The sequence below is a fragment of the Colossoma macropomum genome, unplaced genomic scaffold, assembly GCF_904425465.1.
Source record: "Colossoma macropomum unplaced genomic scaffold, Colossoma_macropomum, whole genome shotgun sequence".
In the NCBI taxonomy this organism is placed as follows: Eukaryota; Metazoa; Chordata; class Actinopteri; order Characiformes; family Serrasalmidae; genus Colossoma; species Colossoma macropomum.
The window spans coordinates 16171449-16190825 of record NW_023494790.1 but is presented as its reverse complement, the minus strand read 5'-3'; the positions used below and the strand labels follow the sequence as shown (position 1 = coordinate 16190825).

The 19377-nt window shown below is 38.2% G+C and overlaps 3 protein-coding genes across 6 annotated transcripts in view; 2 read left to right on the top strand and 1 right to left on the bottom strand.

Annotated features, from left to right (window-relative positions):
• Positions 1-3: 3 nt before the first annotated feature.
• zcchc4 (zinc finger, CCHC domain containing 4) lies at positions 4-12132 on the bottom strand. 3 transcript variants are annotated; one of them, XM_036572344.1, is made up of 13 exons: positions 11954-12132; positions 11671-11789; positions 11497-11579; positions 10247-10522; positions 9582-9662; positions 4370-4442; positions 4125-4272; positions 3437-3537; positions 2222-2343; positions 2045-2120; positions 1916-1967; positions 1631-1757; positions 4-1314 (listed from the first exon to the last, which is right to left on the bottom strand). In XM_036572344.1, the coding sequence occupies exons 1-13, from the start codon at positions 12033-12035 to the stop codon at positions 1194-1196; spliced, it is 1461 nt and encodes a 486-aa protein (XP_036428237.1). In that variant the 5' UTR covers positions 12036-12132; the 3' UTR covers positions 4-1193. The 3 variants fall into 3 exon arrangements, with proteins under 3 accessions (XP_036428237.1, XP_036428234.1, XP_036428235.1); XM_036572341.1 differs by having other exon boundaries at positions 1631-1967; XM_036572342.1 differs by lacking the exon at positions 4-1314 and having other exon boundaries at positions 1415-1967.
• On the top strand, positions 4703-9720 carry si:dkey-219e21.4 (probable E3 ubiquitin-protein ligase TRIML1). Of its 2 annotated transcripts, XM_036572347.1 has the most exons (7): positions 4703-4752; positions 5438-5574; positions 6232-6327; positions 6536-6766; positions 7031-7050; positions 8212-8345; positions 8593-9720. In XM_036572347.1, exons 2-7 carry the CDS (start codon positions 5443-5445, stop codon positions 9189-9191), a joined length of 1212 nt encoding a protein of 403 aa, XP_036428240.1. In that variant the 5' UTR covers positions 4703-4752; positions 5438-5442; the 3' UTR covers positions 9192-9720. The 2 variants fall into 2 exon arrangements, with proteins under 2 accessions (XP_036428240.1, XP_036428239.1); XM_036572346.1 differs by lacking the exon at positions 4703-4752 and having other exon boundaries at positions 5392-5574.
• A 2056-nt stretch (positions 12133-14188) lies between the features above and the next one.
• The window catches only part of ablim2 (actin binding LIM protein family, member 2), a 91030-nt gene continuing 85841 nt past the window's right edge, over positions 14189-19377 (top strand). Inside the window, exon 1 of the mRNA XM_036572329.1 lies at positions 14189-14428. Coding sequence (XP_036428222.1) covers positions 14419-14428 — 10 coding nt within the window. The 5' untranslated portion in view covers positions 14189-14418. The remainder of the gene's footprint in view (positions 14429-19377) is intronic.

The window sequence follows — 19377 nt, the reverse complement described above, 5'->3', positions numbered from 1 at the left end:
CACTAGCCTGTACAAAAGTACAATTAATGCATTTGTGCTTTCACTGTTAATTTTTTTTTTTTCATTGGCTGGAATTTTGTTTTAGTACTGCTTGTTTACTTGGACTGAAGTCCAGGTGTTGTAAACTGTTCACTTTACTGTATTTATTGTGTAATTTAACTTGCTTATTTTAATAATTGCAAATGGACTGACACTATAAACACTGTAGATTGTAATTCCACAGGAAGATCAGAACATACTCGTCATTACTGTCCAAAAAAGGCATTATAATTATGAATTTAGAGAGCCATTGCAAGCTTCTTCAGGGTGTGGTTTCTAAAAAAGCTCTACGATACGGATCATACTATGATAAGGAGTATATCAAGTATTACTAAGAACACTATTACAGTGGAAGTGGTTTTAACACTAACAGTTCTGGAAACTCTGGCTTTAAACTAAGTCTAAAAATGCAGAATCATTAGGACATAAATTGAGACACTCAGGTTTCAATTTACATTTTGTTCTTTGATTAACACTAGAAAGACTAGAAATTATTCAAAGTGTAAAAGTGCGCATAGCACAGATGACCTATTTTAATATATTAAATAAAACTGAACAATTAAATAACTGCTTATTCATTGTATATGCAGCTAAAGCAGATACTTCAACCAACAATTTTATTTATAAAACTGGGAAATTTAATCAAGTGTTATCAGATAACATTCAATCTGAGAGCATGGATAAGACATTTCAACTTATATCTGATAACAGCACATTTTTTTTGCCATGACTGTAACACTTGAGGTAGTGCATTATTGTGATTAACAGCACGGCTGTGCTGTTATTCATGATAACACACTCCCTCTTATGTTCTATTACTTCAGTATACTCCACATATGGCATGTTCCTGTTGCGCAATTGTTTTTTCTCCACTCTCCACAGTTAAAAAGTTCCACAAATGTGAAAGTTTAAGTCTTCAAACCAAAATGTAAAACAAGGGTTTGACTCTGACTCTCATATCTTAAAATGCAGTTTAAAGCATTCCAGGATACCCCTGAATGCCTTGATGATTCAGTGGACTACAAAAAGTTCATAAGTCAGCCCTTATAATGTTCCACTCACACAGAGAAGATAGGCAGGCTGAGTGACTTACAGTGACCATCAGTGTACACTTGCACAGCACATGACTTTAACAATTCACTGTGAGTGAGAAGTCATCTGACCATTTTCTTCTTCCCGTGTGCATTTTTGCCTCTCTTCTTTTTGCCTGTGGTTTTGTTGGTGCCACGGTTGAATGTCCGTTGAGCTCCTTTATCACTCTTCTGCTGCTGTAAGCTGTAAGTTAAACCACAAGAGCCAGGATGTGTCAATGGGGTGTGCTTAGTATAGTTTCCATATTCATACATGACAATGTTAGTGTATATCACTGCACATATATACATATGATATACATTAACTGTTTGCTAAAAGGATTTATTTGGTGTCAAACTCTTCACAGCTTGTGAGGAAGGAAGCCTAGGTGTGAGCTTTCAATATCTGTCACTGTTTACTGTAGTTACAGAAACAGCTGTGTATGCAGTTTTCTTGTTGGTGGCAACCCGTGTGCATCTGTCAACTGTTATTTCACCAGTGTGTACAGATATACACTCACTTTTTCTTGCCTTTGCTGGGACAGGCTCTGCGCTTGTGCCCTTGGTCTCCACAGCTGTAACAGCCCGTCTGCCCACACTGATGATTTGGGAGTGTACAGTGACCACACAAGGAACAGTGGAGCCAGGCTGAGGGACGGAGACAGGAGCAAAGTCAATCAGCACAAAACATAAGTAGAACCAATACAGTGTCAAGATCCAGTGGAGCTGATTGAAATTTAAGTACTGAACTCCAAACCCATATCTTACTGTTATCTGTAACAAGCTTGCGAAATTCGCATACTTACAGGGCTTCACACACTTTCCACATTCTGGACAATGCTTCCATTCTTTTCCATTCTGAGGAAGAGACAAAGAGATCTTTGAGATTTGCCATTTGTTTTTAGTCTCACATAGCCCAAAAAGGCTAGGCCTACCTTTGATGTGCATGCGTTACATATGGAGCAGTGCTTGTTCTCTGCTGATACGTATCTCTCACAAATGCTGCAAAATCTGACATGAGAAATGAAAGGGGAAACAACAAGCAGTTCAAAAGAATTACAAACAGCCCAAATCTGAACTCGTCCCAGAACTTTAAGTGAAGTGTGCTTTACCTGTAGCCTTCCTCCTTTGGCAGGACGATGTCTTTGGGACAGAGGTTGGTGAACAGTCGGACAGGAGACTGCTTCCGGCCAGACTTTCCATGCTTGTACAAAGGGTGGTTATCATAATCTACCTAAAGAAAAAACTAAATTTAATAAAATAGTAACTTTACGGGTTGAAGGCAGAAACTGTCAACTTTGAACATAAGTTAATAAACAGGTTTTATCCCAAGTTCAAACAATGTAAACATAAATATAGTAAAAAGTAACAAGAATGTATTGTTTTCAAGTAAGTTCTTGATGTTATGAGCTAGTTTGAAGATTTTGGAACATTTCTATTGGTCCATTCATCATGACATTTTCACACAATGTAAAGAACAGTTGCTGTGCTCAAATGATGTAGAAAAATGGAGATACACGTGTTTTGGAGAAAGACAATATATCAGAGAAAATACTTGGATTTGGGTGATAATTTTGAAAAAACTGATGAATTTGGACAAAGTTATTGATAAGTCCCACTTTACAATAAGGCTGCCCTTCTAAAGGGTTTAGGAATGTGTTAAAGTAGTTTGTTAGTGATTATTAATTAGGTCATGAACACCTTAAAAGTATTAATAAGCAGTTATAACACAGAAGTAACAAAAATGAGTTGCTGCTTGCCAAATACTGAGCCCACATTTATCTGTTAAATCTTTGTCTTCTCCATCAGTCAATATTATACCAGCCTCATCAAATTTTCATATTCATCAGAAAGAATAGGCCCCTGTTGCCTTTTTTATTCGTGTTATAACTGCTTATTAATTCTGAAGGTGGTTTTGATCTAATTAACATCATTAAATTCATTTTAAACCATTCATAAACTCTTTATAAGGGAAGTTGTATTAAAAACTGGTACCAATTGATATTTTTATTATGTGAAACAGCATGTGTTTTATAGTTCCATGTTAGTTGAGTTACCAGCAGAGGGCGACAAAGCCTTAGTCTTGACGAATAAATATTAAACTATAGTTATCCTTAAAATTTTTCTTTGTGTGACAGTCACTCGTGCTGTGGCTCACAAGGCAACTGAGTGCTGTGTTTGAGTTAAAAAAAAAACGTTTTGGACAACAAATCTGTGCAACTTGTGTATGCAAAAAAAAAAGGAAGACATTTTTATGGATGGTTTTGATAATTAATGCTATATCAATAAATCATACCATAAATTTTACTTTTTGCTTGATTTTATACCTGATAATCCAACATAGTAAAGGAAGGAAAGCAGTTAAGAATCCGTGGTTCAAAGAAGTATGGGAATATCCACACCATAGGCATCTCGGACACACTGCTCTCTGCAGAATTGTAATAAAAATGGTCATTAGTTTATTAGATTCCATGTTTCTGCTCCTGCATATCATTGCTGAAAAGAAACAAAAACGCTACGGACACATAAAAGATTACACGATCAAAATTACTTGTATAAATCACCCAATGTTTATGCAGTAAAGTACTGTACAAAAGTGTTAGGTACTTAAGCACATTATGTAAAACCACTTTTCTTGGCAATATGTGTAGTTGTGCTAGTAAAAACATATTAAGATAAGTAGTGCAAATGTTAAATTCAGTAAAAAGTAACAATAATTTATTGTTTTCAAAAAAGAGGTTGTGAACTAGTTTAAAAAAACTAAATTTTGGTTTTGATTGACTGGATTGCCACAAGAAGACGATTGAAAATGATTAAATGAAAACCCTGACATATGTAAAATCACTACTTACGTTAACATGTATTGTAATATTTTTTTTCTGTGCAAATAAATACTTACCAGATAAACAGCATTTTAAATCTAATTTTCTCTGGTGCTTAAAACCTTTGCAGTGTACTGAACATATATTTGTTTTTCAATTTTACATATATAATAATGGCTGTCTTGGTACGTACCTGCACCTTGAAGCTTTCTCCATGTCTCTGATATCTTCGAGAATGTGTGGCCAAGCAGCTTCACCAGACCTCCAAAGGGTGGGTCTGCCACCATCACAACTTTAGATCCATCCTCAGTCAGGAAGTCTAGGAAAGCTTTGGCTGCTTCCTGTACAGAGAGAGTAAGAGGGGTCATTCAGTTCACACGTGGAAGAGGTTATCTAAATCAAAAGCAGGCAGAGGTAGAGGAAGAAGTCAAATGTTACCTCTCCATTAAAGAAATGATGGTTAAACATGTTATAATGACAGAATTCGTCCTGCCCATAAAACTGAGAATATCTGAAAGAGAAAAACAAAGATGAACAAAAGGCACTTTGTAATTTCTCATTTATTCTAACTCATTAAAGAAAGTCTGCCTGCTGAATCTATAAACCCCACAGGCTATGTCTTCGGATGAACAATTATCCTATCAGGTGCCAAAATATGAGCTGGCACGAGAAATACTGCAGACACATGCACGCACGTACATGCGCACAGATACAAACAGGCTTTGGCTTGTTGTGGGCTTATACGATCATTTACAGCTTTTCACACACATACCGGTGAAGAGCGCAGCGAGAGCACAACCCAAATCTCCACACTCTGTAAAGTAAGTATTAATATACCTATTTATTTATTATTAGTTTAACTGGTTACTAAAGTCTGTAGGCAAATTGCAAACAATGCAGTAATGGGGACCTTATGCACTAATGGAATGTCCATTTGTTCATGAATAGTGACTGCAATGACTAGTCTGGATGGTCTGCAATGCAAAAAAAAAACTTGTGTGTGTGTGTGTGTGTGTATATATATACATACATATATATACATATATATACATATATATACACATACATATATATATATATATATATCTTTGTAAATAAAAGCATAGTCCACACAGGCTAGCTCAGTGTGGATTTGAATGCAGTTATCTGAATAGTTAGGGTTTGCGGCATGTAGTCATTGTAGTGTTACTAAATGCTGGGTGCAGCAGGCAGATTCTTACAGGCGTGTTGTGACACCTTGGCTTCCTCAGGATGAGAGGAACTGGTTAAGCACTCTACAGAAAAGAAGCAAGCTAACTTTAGCAACTGCATTTCATTGCCTTGCAAGCATAACATACTATAACTGTAAGCAATGCAGTAATGAAGAATGTTCAAGGGATGATCACTGCTTTCAAAAATTAGCAAGTTCACTGGGGAGTACTCATGAGCCATGCATATGGCAGAGCCATTAGAATTGTCTTTTGTATGCATTTTGTATACTATTTATGTTCACGTTTACAAGATTAGCAGAAATGGCAGAAGACGACGGCACAGCTCGGATACCAGGAGCTGATCCGCTGTGTTTGGGCCCAGTCACCCAGCCCTACCCTCGCTCCCCGAAAACACTCCGCAAAACAGGCACCGCCTCCGTCAAATACACACAGGTTTGGTTACCTTCTGCATACTACAGTGACTATGACTTCTGAGTGTATTTCACAAAGTAGGATACCTCAATGAACTGGATCATTTAAAACTCAAAATGACATTTGTCAGCAGCAATATCCCAGCTCTTCTATTGGTCAGAACTCAATTATCTAGCTAACTGAGAAAATTTTGCTTTGTGAAATACCACACTTTTCACCAGCAGAGGACAATCTAGAGGTGGAAAGAGTATTCAGTTCTTAGATGCATTCTCTCTTGAAAGACTCTGAAATACTCAGTTTTTCATTTAGACTTTTAAGTTTCTCCTACTTTAAAATAAACTCCAGGTGCATCCAGAGACATCAGAAAGTAGCAAACTTTGGCACAGCCTGGCTTGGAGGTGGAAACAAAATGCAGGATCTTAATAATAAACGCATCTCAAACTGCAATCAAACTATGACAAACTGGTCACAATAATGACAATCAAATCAAATAGAAAAAAATGAAATAAAAATGAAATATTAAGATACATTGAGCATTGTTTTATAGTTGCATGTTGCCAATCGCCTAAAGATTCCCACCTCTCGAACAGACAATGACAATGAAAGGATTAACATGCAATGAAGGAAACTCCAGAACACTCCAGTACACTGGATTAAAGCAATGTGTGTAAACACTAGGAGCAGTTGTCATGTTTGCTGGAGGAGCTGGAGAATGAGAGCAAAAGGACAGAGGCTCGCATGGCATCTCTGAAAAAACGCCAAGGCAACCTCACTGTAAGTGATAAGCAGATGATTTTAATACAGCCACTGCCTTTTCTTACATTTGTCATATTAAAGCTCTGTCTTTTGCATATTTCTAAAGGAACTGCCATGTTCACGCGTGTTAATGTGCTAAAAAGTCCTGGGGTTAAAGCTTTTTAACCTTAACTATTATGGCACACCCAACACCAAACGCTTTTCCCTCTGTCTGCTTGGGGTAAAGGCGAGTGCAGAGGTGATAGAGCAGCAGGTACGTGAGCGCTTCGAGAATATGCGCCTGGCCTTAGAAAAGGACGAGCTGGCCGCTCTGAGCATGCTAGAACAGGACCACAGGGAGAACAGCAGTAAACTGACGAGGCATCTGCAGGACTGGACCCAGCACCTGAGACTGGTGCGGAAACACATCAGCACCATCAAGAAACTGCAGGAGAGCAGCGCTGAGAGCCAACAGCCGGTAACACTGGACCAACAATGTTACACTTGGGGTTTTAGAGCTTGCCTTGAATATCATAATGTACTCTATGATCTGCACACAGTTTGAGAAGATGCAGCCTATACAAAGTAGGTTCAGAAAGACTGATATACATTTACATACCATGAATACCTTTGTACTAATTTGGCTATGGTTTCATTTAATTGAACTGTACTGTGTGGAGTTGAAAAGTATTAGCATTGTGAAATACAACCCTACTAAATTCATTTCACAATCTGTTTTCAGGTCTGTGCTGAGGACTTCAGGTAAATCCACTTAAACACCCCACTCCTGTGATGAAGTCAATTTGAGTTTATACATGTATGACAGCGTATTAAGGTTATAATAGAGCGTATGCCATTGTATCATTGTACTGTGGTTAGCACGTTAGCTTGGGGTTTTGTTTATTAACTTGTGGCACATTACATAAGGCCACTATTGAAAGCTCAAGAGCAAAAAGATGACAAGTTCAGAAACCAGTCACCTGTAGCAGGGTCCGACAGCGTCATTCATGTGAGAAAATTTCAAAGATTTTAATGTGAAATTCTAGTGCATATAATTTGAGGCTGTACAAAAAAATTTAAACCCTTATTTGTGGTATACGCACTCCAAAATGGCATGTTGTACTTGGACCCCAATAATCGCCACTTGCAATTTGTAATTTGTAGACAATTTGTAGAGATTTGTAGTCTTTTTACTTTTACAGTGATTACAGAAGTCCACAGAGATAAACATGTTCTACATAAATATTTCTGACTAAACAGAAGCTGTCTTGGTTGCAACCCGTGATAATTTACATTAACTTTTTTGCCCACTGTTTGAACGCTATTAAATACAGAAATCCAAATCAGAAGCAAAAATGAAACCAATTTCACAGTTTGTGAAACATGGCCTATAGTGTAGCTCTCTTTGCATTTCAGTAACATTATCTTAGTTCTCACTGGCCTATAAAAATCTAATTCTATTTCTGTTGGTTACCTAAATAATGACTCCTGCTGTGCTGTGCTTGGGAAAGCCAGAGACATTATAAAGATATTTTTGGGTGTTATTTGAGGCAAACATAAAAAATTATTTATGAGATATTTATTAAATTTTAGCAGTGATTTGAAAAATGTTTTTTAAACGGCAATTTGGCCTTCAGTTTCAAGTTTTTAGGTCTCTCCTCATTCAAAGAGATAGGAGTCTGGTCTCATGCGACTGGAAATAGCTGCCCGGTGGTACTGCCAAGATGGCCACCAAGTGGACAGAATTTTTTGTAAAGACTCTGGGGAGGCTCTGCTAACAGTATACCCTCCATAAAATTAAAAACTCTTAACATCCACATGATTCACGAGTAACATATTCAGCTTTCAAAGTGGTAAATTATGCCGAAATCCAAAGCATCTGCATGTTAATAACTTTTGTAATGTGAATTCATTTTTCTGTAGTTGCAGTAAGAAGCTGGATATAGCTGAGGAGGCCATCAGGCTCAATGAGGAGAAATTCCAGAAGCTTATGAAAGCTTTAGGGAAGATTTCAAAAGAGCTGCAGGCCCAGCTACAGAGAAAGAGCCTGTTACTGGGTAAGCTATGTGCTAAATTGTGATAAATAGCAATGGAGGTGATTTTTCAATCATTTCTGTGATATGCAAATTACAAATAGTCATTTAGACAAAAATAGGCAAAAGTGACAAACAGGATACAACGATATACAGTAACAACTGTTGGTCTGTAATCATATTTCTAACATGAGTTTATTGAAATACTTATGTTGTTCTGTGGATAATCTGTAAACCATTTTCTCTAAATACACTGTATCTTTATTGCTAGACTACACTGAGGTGGTGATTGACAGGATGACTAGCCACAGACAGATCAAAGTGATGTCAAAAGGCAGATCTATGCACATTTCTGCAGAAGACTGTTCAGCTCCTAATCAACCCCAGCAGTTTGATCAGGTCTACTGTGCCCTGGGCTCAGTTTCAATAACAGGAGGTCAGCATTACTGGGAAGTAGACGTTCACTGCTGCTCTGCTTGGGCGGTGGGCGTGGCCTATGGAAGCCTGAGCAGGAAAGGGCAAGACAAAAGTACAAAACTGGGCAGAAACAGGCTCTCCTGGAGTCTGGAGTTTCAGGATGGACAACTCTCAGCCTGGCATAATGACCGGCATGTGGCGTTGTCTGGCAGGACAGGGCGAGGGGCACCGGATAAAGTGGGCATCTTTGTAAACTACCGGAAGGGTCGTGTGGCCTTCTATGATGCTGAAACTGTGAAAGTGCTGCAGGAGTTTTCATCAGCTTCCACCGCTGTGTTTGAGAGAGCCTATCACCAGTTTACAGAGCCGCTCTTCCCTGCCTTTCGCTTCTTTAAAGCCAGAGATGGACACAGTGTCCCAGATCATATGGAAATCTGTGACCTCAGCATGTGATCGATTATCCTACACTAATATCGTACTGATAGGTATAATCCGTTGCTGTGGGGAAAAAAAAACCTTGTCTATATATATTTTTTTTTTATTGTTTTTCTTTTCATCATTTGAAGATACTGGCTGTTACAAATTTCATATGAATGGACCAACAGAAATTGTCCAGATTTGTTTAGAATAAAATCTCTTTACATTATCTTACATTAAAAGTTAAGTTACCGATGTGGATACCGTTCTAGTTTTAGATATGTACAACAATGTAACAGTATAACTTTGCTTTTTAAATATTTTTTTAATACCTAAATAAAACAGAAGAAATCCTCTACTTGTACAGCTTTTAACACTGCATTTCAAAAGGTGCCAGAGTGTCACATCAACTAAATTTACACTTACCTGAAATCAATATCCAGTAGTAAACTCTTGATGGGGTCACTCTTGTTGTCTATGCTTTGCATCTTAATTAGTTCATGGAATCTGTAATTAATGAATAAAAGTTTATGTAAACAAAATGTTTCAGACTTCATAATAATACTTCATGGGGTAGATTTTCATTATACGATAATCTCTGCTTTAGCTTGAAACACCACAAATGTCAGGCAATTTTGGAAACCAATCTCTGAATTTAGAATAGTTTAAAAGTTAACTGACATGGTAAAATCCACTAATATTAAAAACACTACATTTAGCCCATTAACCCACAACACACCACATGGTCACCTTTTCCCAATGGCAGTGTTGATCTGCTCATCTTTGGTCTGAGGAATGAATATCATTTGGGTTATCTGGACTGGTCACTAAACCACATAATTCATTCACTGAGTTAATTTCTGACAGCACAAACATATTCTCTGAAAGCTTTCTCAGATGAAACGCATGTACTTGTTAGAGCAGAAACAATTTGAAGACCAAGACTTCAACAGATTCTGTAATCGTCAAATCACTGTCTTAAAATATGGGCATGCATCTGATGTGTACATCTTGGCACAAAGCCTGCTTTGTTTAATCACGGCCTCAGTACTACCTGATACCCAACTTGATAAACATGAATCCAAACTCACCGTGGTGTCCCCACACAGAGAACCTTCCTGAATCCTAATCCAGAAAGCACATTAAGGAGAAAATGGCAGCTGCGGTCAGCAAACAGGTATTGTGCATTGCTCTTCTTATTCTCCAAAGGACACAGCAGTAGACTGGGCCTCCTCAGCTGTGACACTGTGATGTCAGAAAGCATGTGGTGTGAGGAGTGACCGCTCCATTCTCCAGGAAGTAGCAGGATCTGACAATCCACACAAAACCTCCTTTGATCCAGTGGAAGAGACGCATACTCTCTGAATCTGAGAGAAAAATGAATGACAGCCTTTAGACATCAGGCTAGATATCTTATGTATTACTTGGTCTGAAACAGCTTCCTAAAGAAATGCTTGGCAAAAAAAATCTGATTCTCTAATTTTCAATCTACCTCAAATGTAGCAGATGAGCTAAGACATGTTCGGTGCCTAAAGTTTGTGCCTTTAGTTTTACCCTAAAGCTATGAATCAAGTGTAATATAATAAAGTCTGTGTCAGCCAAAAAGATTACTTGTTAGTTACATTAGATTTGTAGTCCCAGTGCAAAACTAAACGATCTAAACTGATTCTTTGGGGTAAGGTGTAAATTGGGCAAATTTGATTTTTTTTAGCAAACCATTCTTTTAATCCTGATCCTGAGAACCCACTGCTCTGCTTTTATACTCTACTCAAACACCCCTTACCCAGCTTGTGAAAGTTTGTATGATAAGCTAAAAAAAATGAAAAAAAAATTATCACATTTATATTAATATATTATGTAAAATTATAAATTATATTATATTAATATTAAATTTATTAAACTACAATTAGTAAACTGATATAAACTGTGCAGGGCTGTGGGACACCTGAAGCAACACTTACCCTTTTTCAGAGTGCGGCCCTTTTTTAATGTTACTTTGCAAACCTCCTTCTCCCTACCCTGTCCCCACGTTCAGACCTTGGATGCTCACTGTCCTGCACATTTTAGTGCTTGTGCTGCCACTTTTACTCACTAATAGACTGTTAATGAGCTGATTAGTTTAATCAGATGTGCTTGGAGCAGGGAAAACACAAGTACAGGGTAGTGGTCCTCCAGGGCCAGGGTTGAAAACGTTGTTATAAGGTATATGTCTTGCCTTACTATCACCACTCTTGTGAGCCCCTCTGTGTCCAGGACCCTCAGGTTAAGAAACCTTATTCTAAAGTGAAGAATTCTGTTTAGAATTCTATTTAACTCTTTTTTCATGAGCCCAGGCACTTACCTTGCGCAGTACTGCGCATGAGAAAAAGGAGGCATCTTTGATAGGTTCTGCTGCTCTCTTGCAAGCAACCTTGCCTCTGACACCTAAAACAAACAAACAAACAAAAACTAGAAACTAATAAAAAAATACAGCTGATAAATTGCAGTAAAAACCTGTTTGCTCCAAGCTGTTTACCTTTTCGTTCTCCCACTGAAAGAAGTTGCACTCTTTTCTATCACGACATGCAGAACAGGCATAAAATCTCCTTCCATTCTTCTCTCCTTTGCACTTTATCTCGAACAGGACTGTAGGTCCTAAAAAATGACAGCCAGTGCTGGTTTATAACGCAATAACATCAAGACATTATTGATGGAAATCAGGATAAGGTTGCAGTCTGAAGATGTCAGAGATCACGAACAGAACTCAGCCTGAGTGCAATACAGTACACTAGACTACACACACACACACACACACACACCGTGAGGACACCGTGGAGCTGTTTTATCCTCTTCATCCTGAAAAATGACTTCTATATTTCCGAAGTCCTCGATATCCGCCATGTTATCAGTCTGGGTTCTGCTGATGAAGCTGGTTTTGAACTGAAGTTCTCACTCATGCCTGACTGAGCTGCGCCATGCTCTTTCATGTTTGTCGCTCAAATATGACGTTCGCTCTGCGTCAACACGCGCAGTGGCCTTTTAAAATACAGGCCGGGAGAGTTTTGTGGAAGCAAAACTGAAATAACAACGTTTTCTTCTTCTGTATGTTTAGTAGCAAAGGAACAAAGTTTCACAATGACTTGTTCTAAAGTAAAAACTTAGCACATAAACAGTAATAAAATTCTACGTCAGTCGTGCCTGCCCGCTTCCCGTGATGCGCTGTACTGGACTCAGACGTGTGGGGGCCTACTGTGTGTACTGAAGGTTGTAACATTAGGTCAGAGAAGGAAACACATACATTTATGAAAAAAATTGATTGAAGAGCTACCACTCATGTCAGATGAAAAGAAAACATGTTTTAAAAAAGGAGGAGATTGCTAAACTGATTAGGTAAATATTTGGTCTATCCAATTTTACCAAAATATCACATTCCAATGAATTTGTGTGGGAAAAATAATTTAGATAGAAATACATGCTGTTTCTGTCGTAATGACATTGAAACAGTTGAACACGTTTTTTTCAGTGTAAAAAGGTACAAACATTCTGGACATCCTTTCAAAACTTGCTTAGGTCTAAGAATATTGAGATACATCTGGTTAATGGAGTGTCTGTGACAGTTGGCCAGTTTTAGAGTAGAGAAATATTGAATTTCTAGTGGCAATTTTGATGATGTTATGCAAAATGCTGTGGATGTGGATTCGTTGTATCTGTCTCTGAAAAGTCAAAGACCCTCATTAAGCTGCCTTTTATTGTACATTATTTTGTTTGTTTTTTTGGTTTTTCCTCTTAAGTGTTGTATTGCCACTTAACATTGTGACTTTTCAATGCTATGTTTGCAATGTATGCCTTGTGTGTCTGTACACTGGTTGACAAATTCAGTAATAATAATAATAATAATAATAATTATTATTATTATTATTATTATTATTATTAAATAAATCATAAATAACTTGTCCACTTCCTGATGCATAAGTAAAGAGGAAAAGTAATATTCTGCTATCATTTCCTTCTTTAACTGATTTACAGATAACAGACACAAGGTTTTTGTGTCAAACTCCACCACAAATCCCTTTACCTGACAGTCTGGAATAACACCCCAGTCAGCATTTCCAACAGATCCTTCAACAAACGAAATGTGTTACATAACTTTGGAAGTAGCTTTTTTGACAGCAGTCACTGAACTCCAGTACCTTGTCTGGAATAGGTGTGTTTTACTTTAGAATCTGAGTAATAAGGAAAGACTATTTCACCTCCAAACTGAAGCTAATGCATCTCATTCAGGCAACAGTTCCATCAGATAAGGTCAATTACGGTCTGGATTAGAATCTGTAAAAAAGCAGATCTCCAAGAGCAGAAATGATGACAAACCTTCCTCCAGTAGAGGCTATTTGTGCAGCAAAACTGGAACATTAACAGAAGATGAGAAGTTGTCTCCAAACTACACATACAAGAGTTAAGGTGGATCAGATAGGGCGCTTTCAGAAACTCTTGTTTATTACATGCATCAGTTGATATTTTTCTTTTCAAACTGGCAAAGCTAAATGTTGCAAACAGGCTAACTAAATGGCCCAAGCTGCATTCACCTGCATGCAAACCAAATCTAATTCTGCTTTTGTGCCTACAGTGTGTCAGTGCTACAGTTTCAACACTAGGTGGCGATAAATACTAAGAAAGACCAACACTTCCAGTAAAAGCAAAAGCTGGGGGGATTCTTGTTTTTGTTAAATATTATACATTTTCCCTTCCCGCATTAGCTGTGGTTTAGCTCATGGGTTAGCAAATGCAGAAATCACTATAGTAAATTAATATGTAATAGTCTTGTCTCCTTCGTATTTTGTGAGATACACATATTAATTTCATGGACAGTGATTTGGTTAATTATCTTAACTCCTCATGAAGGATCCCCCCAGCAATTAAAAAAACAACACCAAAACCCTGTTCCAAAAGAACTCAAAGTCCCAGGCGCCCTTGCGCGCAAGTCAGGCTGCTCTCGTCCTGGCTCGATGGTGCTGAGGCAGAGGAGAGGTGTGGTCAGCTGCGCTGTCAAACACGCCAGCGGAGCGCACAGACGCGCACCTACACATCCAACACTGACCCTTTTTCTAACCACAGCAGAGCACTGTAGGCTCCCTCTCAGGATCATCTGACCCGGACTGCTGCTGTGGGCGGATTGGAGCATCTCTGCGCTGGACAGAGGGGCGTGCAGAGCGCGCCTGAGCGAGTGAGTGTGCAGGAGGGAGGATCTGAGCTGCAGCAGCTCTCTGACGGATCTGTGGACGAAACGATGAGCACCGGTGAGTCTGTGCAGTGCCGAGTACATCATGAATGTGTTACATGGATTGTAATCGACCTCTGTCTTCACAGTAATCAGCCTCTTTTGTCTGGCTCCTGGTGCAGCGTTAGAGGACCATGTTGACGTCCATTGACATCATTTCATCTCTGCTCTTACAGCACACTGCAGGCCATGTTAGAGCAGCCTCTCTGCTGGTGTTCATGTCCTTTCAGTCGTGCCTTGTGTTATTTGTGAGTGTATGTCTCTGTATGTGGGTGGGTGCTGGTTTGGCTGTCCCACCTAGCCACCTATCAGAGTCCAGTGCTCTCTCATTATGTTGCATTGCAGTCTTATATTACAAGAAGTGCATACTGTACCTCAGCAGGCTGGCTGACTGTGCATGTGTGCTGTCTGCCTACCCAGATTTGATTTTATATATATATAAGGTTTTTATACAAGAGGGTCTCTGTGTCCTATTTTGCTTTGTCAAAACGAAATTAAAGCTGAGCTAGCAGAATGCTCTCATTAGTATGTAGACTGAGTGCAACATGTCAACCAGGAGGACGAGCTTCAGTATCTTTCTTTATTTCACTAACAATGAAAAAATAAGGTAGGGGTGAGTTAGAGATGGGTGATATGACAAAAATAGACTACCACGAAATTTTCACGATACACAATACTTATTTTCTTAGACATCTGATCAGTTGGAACTGAGAAAAAAGAGCCAATAGTGCTACATTTTAAAAAATACTATCAAAAACTGTGAAAACAATGATTTTTATTCAATATTTGGTTTACTGTGTTGCACTAAATCCAGTTAAACTGACTAATTTTGCTCTTTTCATAATGAAACATGCAGTCGGTCAGTGTTCTACAGGTACTGATGGTATCCATGATATGTTCAGGAAAGCATATTGTATTGTTATATTATTTATCATGATAACAATTGATATTCTAATATTACCCAGCTCCAGGGTGATGAGACTAACTCAAGTTTATACCGTAATTTCTTCTGCTATCCAGACAGTGATGATGTGATATGACGATATATCAGGCGAATGATTGAATGAATGAATGAGTTAGTTAATTAAAGGGACACTGCTTTAACCATCGCTACATCTGTTACAAAAATATCTGCTTACCCCCAACAGTGGTGCCAAAAGTGAAAGTTTTCAGTTTAAAAAGTAGGAAAACCCCCTCCAGTTGATGTTTGTTGAAGGTGGTTGCAACTTTTGAAAAAACTACAAGCCCTTAGGGAGGATACATGTGGGCAGGCTGTTTGAATATTTTTTTTTTCCTGCTAGCTCGCGAAGGAAGCTAGATAGTTAAAGCATTGCTAGGAAGCTGTCACATTATTTTCATTCTTTCTGGGGTGTAATGAAAATAGTTGAGTCTGTTAAAAGTTGATGCATTAAACTTAAACTCACATCCACAGAGGTTTGTATACATGCAGTGTACAGACAACAAAACGTACATAAAAAGTTGATGTTCGCTTGTGTAGCTGTACGACTAAACATGCTTTGGCTGGAGAGAAAGACGCTGTCCTATAGAAAGAATTTAGCTAGCTGAACAAAAAAGACCACTTGATGAACTGCTTTAGGTATTGTTTACATTCTGAATGGTGACTGTTGAGAATCATTTTAGTCTGAGAATTGCTGTAAATTTACTTTGTCAGCCATCTGTACAACAGGATTGCACAACAAATTCAGTAGTCCAGAAGATGCAAACAGGGGAGTCCATTTATAAACATGATTTTTTTTATTAAGCAAATGTTTTATTTAGCCACTACGGGTTAAATCACAACCCAGCCAGTTTAGTGTTACATGAGAGTCATTCGTCTTGTACATGAGGAAAATTGTTTTCTGCTGAGTGGATGATGATGGAACATGATGGCTTGTCGAGGTTATTGAGAACAGTGAAATGTTTTTTCTAACCTTAGCTATCATGGTTAGCCTAGCCACACTCCTTCAGACTTCTTAGTCATGCCTGGGGTAATGTTAACAAAGTAAAATAATATGTAGACTTCTCATTGGCTACTACTAAACACAAACACTGGCTTAAATACTGATTGCTAGGCGAAATATTAAGATGTAAAATTAGGTGTAAGATGTCAATTATTCTCACTGTCAACTTTAAACATTTACAGTTTTACATGAAAAGTTGACACTTTGAGAATCTCATAAGTTGTATTTTTGTTACAAAGGGGGTTACAAAGGTTGTTTGACGTATTTGTGTAGTGTAGCGCTGGGCAATATAAATATCATGACATACTGTGTATCTTAAAATTTTCTTAAAGTTTCGCAATATTTTATTTTTGCCATATCGCCCACCTCTAGCGTAATGCATGCTGGGCGAGTGGACTAAAGCAGTGTACTGCTTTAGGACTCCAGTAGGAAGTTTATTGTAAATGAAAGAGGACTATTATCTTCTTAATCTGAAGGTCTATTCTGGGTAAGTCTATATGTGTTCATCCAGTAAAGGGCAGTTAACTCCATTACCAGAGAAATAATCTTATTCAATTATGTGAAAGTCTTTAAAAGATGGCAGTATTACCGGTGGTACTCAGTACTAATTTACTTTGCTGTGGATTCATTGAGCAGTAATGATGTTTTGTAGTATAGAATTGCTGGTAATTGACTAACTGTCTAAGAGCAGACATTAGCCACTTTAGCAGACAGCTAGTCCTTGTGCTCTGGACTTGCTCAATACTTGTTGTAGAAATGTTCTTTTCATTCATCTCACTTTTTAGAAATTCACTTTTTGAGATCCCTTGATAGTGTCATACTTGATATTTAGTTGAAGTGTTCCAGCTATGTTTGTTGTATCATAAAGGTCTTATTTTTGAAACTATAACATAATGGCTTCTGAAAAGACTGTGTATTTTCAACCTGACATCTTGAACAGGAACTGAAGTTGCAATTGTTCTAGTCAAATTGAATTCAGTTTCATTCCCATGTTCAGTTCCGTTAAAGCTACATTATGTAAGATTTGGGGTTTTGTAGAGCTCTCTGGTGAAAACATGTAATTGTATGCAACATGCAGAACCATTCTATAGTGTCAGACCCCTTACCTGCGTGGATGAATCTGATTGCAAGTGTGTTGAAGGAATATTCAAAGAGAACTCAGTCAAAACTTGGCAATGAACGTGTCTTCTCAAGATGTAAGTGTATTAGAACTCCCATGAACATATTTTAGTGTGTTTTTTTCCTCCTGACTCAGTAATGCTACGTCTTCCAATTTTAACAACACTCACATAGTGCAGCTTCAAAATCACCTATTAATGTGTACCATGCAGTGGCACATCCATGTGTCCCTTTCCTTCTGATGATGGATGCACCTGCATAGTAGCACTGGAACAGGCCCAAAAGTCTGTGCGGTGCTCTGTGTGCTTACAGCATCACCCTTTCCTCCTGACTTTGTAGCAGACTTTGACCGCTGCTACTACCTGAATGAGGTTTCATATATTTCATATGAAGAATTTGTTCCATGCTTTTCAGAACTGTGTAAATGGGTTTTATTATATGACATGCACATTTGAAGTAACTAGTTTAGGAATACCACTTTGGTGTAAATGTAAGTGCTACTGTGTGTATGTGTGCATATAAGCAGTTTAGACAGTGATAGCTGTCTGAATGCAAAAGACCACAGCTGGTGTGGACACATACGGGAATAGATAAAGGCAAGATTGTGTCACTTTTGATAAGCCAACGCATGACAGAGAGAGAAAAGGAGAGAACAAGGACAGATAGAGACAATGAAGGAGAGAGAGAGAGAGAGAGAGAGAGAGAGAGAGAGAGAGAGAGAGAGAGAGACAGAGGAGGGGAAAGAGGCGCCAGTAATTAGCTCTGAAATGTAACATTGGCCTGTGACATTTCCCTTTTCTTGGCTTTTATTTGTGCGTGTTATTGAGGGAAGGAGTGGCTTCCAGTTGACCAGTTGACCCTGTCAATCACACAGCCTACCAACCACAGAGCACATAGACATGTTATTTTAAACAGCAGCTATGTAGCAGCACAAGACCTAACCGAGAGCTTTTAAGAGAATGGAGAATGATATTCTTACCTACATAATTTGTTTAAAAGCTCAGAAATAAGTATGCAAACTCAATATGTTGCTGCTCAATGCATTTATGATGAGGCAAAGGTCATGAATGAAAGTGCCTTGAATTAGTTGTTAACAGTATACTGCATTCACGCATATGTAATGCAATTAGAGAAGCTACTGGACCATAAAGGTCATATAGGCAGAAATGCAAATGTTACTGTGGCTCTTCTGTAAGTAGTTATTTACTAAAATAATGACTGAAACAGAAGTGCTTACAGTGACCACAGTCACTTATCACTTAGTCACTTATTTGTCTCTAGGTCTGTGCTTTGGTATTTTCTTTGACTTCTGAATCCGAAGCAAATATTTTGTCATTAGAGCTGTAATTGGCACAACTATGCAAAACAGGCCTCTGTTTGTCCTGCAAACTGCTAACAGCAAGTGGCCCATGGTTGACCTGCCAACACTACCTGTGCTCGATTCAGAGAGAGAGTGAGAGAGAGAGAGAGAGAGAGTGAGTGAGAGAGAGAGAGACAGAGAGAGAGTGAGAGAGTCAAATATGTGTACAGACTGTGATTTGATTTACTGTATAAAGATGCATCAATATTGGACTTGTGGGCCAATACGGATATTTTATTTTTTCATTTACATATCTGTTGTGGCTGATACATGGAGATTTAATAAAATATAGAAACTGGGAGTAGATCTGCCTGAATTTACACTATAGAGTAATGTCACATTTAATTGTAGAGGGTTAAATTTCTAAGGCGCAGTAAAATGAATAAAACGCAAACATTCTGCCACCCAGCGTTGTCCAAAAATGTTCTGCTCTTTTGGTATACATCATCATGAAGTGACTTGGCTAATTTTTTCCTTCAATAATGTTATATTTAAATAAGAATATATATGGTTATCACATTGAGGCCA

Coding starts and splice junctions, on each gene's coding strand:
- si:dkey-219e21.4 (XM_036572346.1), top strand. CDS start 5,416: ATGTTCACGTTTACAAGATTAGCAGAAATGGCAGAAGACGACGGCACA. Junction 6,767..7,030: donor GCGCTGAGAGCCAACAGCCG/GTAACACTGGAC, acceptor ATCTGTTTTCAG/GTCTGTGCTGAGGACTTCAG. Junction 7,051..8,211: donor GTCTGTGCTGAGGACTTCAG/GTAAATCCACTT, acceptor ATTTTTCTGTAG/TTGCAGTAAGAAGCTGGATA.
- zcchc4 (XM_036572341.1), bottom strand. CDS start 12,035: ATGGCGGATATCGAGGACTTCGGAAATATAGAAGTCATTTTTCAGGAT. Junction 4,273..4,369: donor ATCATTTCTTTAATGGAGAG/GTAACATTTGAC, acceptor CTCTCTGTACAG/GAAGCAGCCAAAGCTTTCCT. Junction 2,121..2,221: donor CCAAAGGAGGAAGGCTACAG/GTAAAGCACACT, acceptor TTCTCATGTCAG/ATTTTGCAGCATTTGTGAGA.